Source organism: Mandrillus leucophaeus, unplaced genomic scaffold (genome assembly GCF_000951045.1).
Source record: "Mandrillus leucophaeus isolate KB7577 unplaced genomic scaffold, Mleu.le_1.0 Scaffold1, whole genome shotgun sequence".
Classification (NCBI taxonomy): domain Eukaryota; kingdom Metazoa; phylum Chordata; class Mammalia; order Primates; family Cercopithecidae; genus Mandrillus; species Mandrillus leucophaeus.
In genome coordinates, this window is record NW_012098097.1 from 7290117 (window position 1) to 7293102 (window position 2986).

The window sequence follows — 2986 nt, forward strand, 5'->3', positions numbered from 1 at the left end:
CATACTATTTATTTATATGTTTTGTTTTGTTTTGTTTTTATATGGAGTTTCACTCTATTGACCAGGTTGGAGTGCAATGGCACAATCTTGGCTCACTGCAACTTCCACCTCCCGGGCTCAAGTGATTCTCCTGCCTTAGCCTCCTGAATAGCTGGTATTATAGGCGTGCACCTCCACGCCCGGCTAATTTTTATATTTTTAGTAGAGACGGGGTTTCACCATTTTGGCCATGCTGGTCTCGACCTCCTGACCTCAAATGATCCACCCATCTTGGCCTCCCAAAGTGCTGGGATTACAGGCATGAGCCACTGCGCCCGGCTGCTAATTTTTGTATTTTTTATAGAGACGGGGTTTCACCATGTTGCCCAGACTGGTCTCAAACTCCTGAACTCAAGCAATCTGTTCACTTTGACCTCCCAAAGTTCTGAGATTATAGGCATGAACCACCGTGCTCAGCAGCATTTAGATTTTCAGTGTTAGGTTCCTGCAACTACATTTAAAACTTTTGATTGGAAAAAACTCATTGATTTGGTCTTTAATGTCTCTTAACCGGTTAAATCCATTACCTCCACTTCACGTGGGAAAATCCAATCGGTATTGGGAGCAGGGGTTTGGTGTTCTTCTCTGACACAGATCTGTGGCATTTGGTAGGGTGGCAGTGAGTAGATGGAGTGAAAATTACCTTGCTGGTGTTAATAAAAGCTAACTTTCTTGCCTTCTAGCTACGACGTCTTTTTTTTTTTCTTTTTTTTTTTTTTTTTGAGACAGAGTCTTGCTCTGTCGCCCAGGCTGGAGTGCAGTGGCACAATCTTGGCTCACTGCAACCTCCGCCTCCTGGATTCATGCCATTCTCCTGCCTCAGCCTCCGGAGTAGCTGTAGCTCCGGAGGGACTGTAGGCGCTTGCCACTACGCCCAGCTAATTTTTTGTATTCTTTAGTAGAGACGAGATTTCACTGTGTTAGCCAGGATGGTCTCGATCTCCTGACCTCGTAATCCGCGCGCCTCGGCCTCCTAAAGTGCTGGGATTATAGGCGTGAGCCACCATGCCCGGCCACTATGACATCTTAAAGTCTTCTATTAAAGATTAATTCCTTTGGGTTTTGCATTGCCCTTGCCTGGTTCTTGCTTTTAAAATGTTAATGCTCCGAAGGAAAATTTTGGCATTAAGTCATTAACTCCTTAGCTGTGGACTTTGTTTATTTTATCCTTGACTTCCGCTTCTGAGTTAGGCAAAAAATGTAGGATTCTGAAGTGGAGACTTGGCACTAAAAGTGGGAAAATGACTATCTCTTCATTTTTCCTGGCTGTCGGTTATGCCTGATGCAGGTGCTTGTTAAGGCCTTACTGAATGAATGAATGAATGAATGAATGAATGAGTGAATGAATGCATGCATAGCTGACTGGCTATGGATTTAGGCCTTACAGGAATGGAGTTTAGGGACATAGCAGCTGACCTCCTGAAGCCTGGAAGTCCCAGGGCAGAGAGGAAGTGCTGGGTGGGTGGTATGCTTAGTCTTGACTTGTTCACAAAGCCCCTTCATCTTCCACCCTAGCCGCCAGAGCTCAGGGAATATCTGAACCCAGGTTATGGTTGGCGGGAGGGAGGGAACTGAAAATTCAATGACAGGTTTTTCCTTTGCCATGGCTAGGAATAGGGCTGAAAAATGGGCTTCATCTCATTTGCCTCTCTGGCCAGTTGAAATGCCTCTCAGGAGTTCTGTGTTAAGAAGGATTCTGAGGTCCAGAGAGCCTCATGGTCAGCTGGCACTGTCTGCCTGGGTTTGGGGTGGGGAAAGCAGCACCATGTATATTGGAGTCTGACCTTGGAGGACTAATTTTGTTCCTTTTCCCTCTGTCTCTAGGGACCCAACCAGAGCCTGGCCTGGGAGCCAGGATGGCCATCCACAAAGCCTTGGTGATGTGCCTGGGACTGCCTCTCTTCCTGTTCCCAGGGGCCCGGGCCCAGAGCCATGTCCCACCCGGCTGCAGCCAAGGCCTCAACCCCCTCTACTACAATCTGTGTGACCGCTCTGGGGCGTGGGGCATCGTCCTGGAGGCCGTGGCTGGGGCGGGCGTCGTCACCACGTTTGTGCTCACCATCATCCTGGTGGCCAGCCTCCCCTTTGTGCAGGACACCAAGAAACGCAGCCTGCTGGGGACCCAGGTGTTCTTCCTTCTGGGGACCCTGGGCCTCTTCTGCCTCGTGTTTGCCTGCGTGGTGAAGCCCGACTTCTCCACCTGTGCCTCTCGGCGCTTCCTCTTTGGGGTTCTGTTCGCCATCTGCTTCTCCTGTCTGGCGGCTCACGTCTTCGCCCTCAACTTCCTGGCCCGGAAGAACCATGGGCCCCGGGGCTGGGTGATCTTCACTGTGGCTCTGCTGCTGACCCTGGTGGAGGTCATCATCAATACAGAGTGGCTGATAATCACACTGGTTCGGGGCAGTGGCGACGGCGGCCCTCAGGGCAACAGCAGTGCCCGCTGGGCCGTGGCCTCCCCCTGCGCCATCGCCAACATGGACTTTGTCATGGCGCTCATCTACGTTATGTTGCTGCTGCTGGGTGCCTTCCTGGGGGCCTGGCCTGCCCTGTGTGGCCACTTCAAGCGCTGGCGTAAGCACGGGGTCTTCGTGCTGCTCACCACGGCCACCTCCATTGCCATATGGGTGGTGTGGATCGTCATGTATACCTACGGCAACGAGCAGCGCAACAGCCCCACCTGGGATGACCCCACGCTGGCCATCGCCCTTGCCGCCAATGCCTGGGCCTTTGTCCTCTTCTACGTCATCCCCGAGGTCTCTCAGGTGACCAAGGCCAGCCCAGAGCAAAGCTACCAGGGGGACATGTACCCCACCCGGGGCGTGGGCTATGAGACCATCCTGAAAGAGCAGAAGGGTCAGAGCATGTTCGTGGAGAACAAGGCCTTTTCCATGGATGAGCCGGCTGCAGGTGGGTCTCTGTGGATGCCCCCAGTGGCCCCTTTCTCCAT

General features: G+C 52.2%; 1 protein-coding gene across 2 annotated transcripts in view; it reads left to right on the forward strand.

Moving 5' to 3' along the window:
- The window catches only part of GPRC5C (G protein-coupled receptor, class C, group 5, member C), a 16112-nt gene that overhangs the window by 6853 nt on the left and 6273 nt on the right, over positions 1-2986 (forward strand). For both annotated transcript variants that reach the window (XM_011972467.1, XM_011972392.1), the window contains exon 2: positions 1864-2946. In XM_011972467.1, coding sequence (XP_011827857.1) covers positions 1896-2946 — 1051 coding nt within the window. In that variant the 5' untranslated portion in view covers positions 1864-1895. The remainder of the gene's footprint in view (positions 1-1863; positions 2947-2986) is intronic.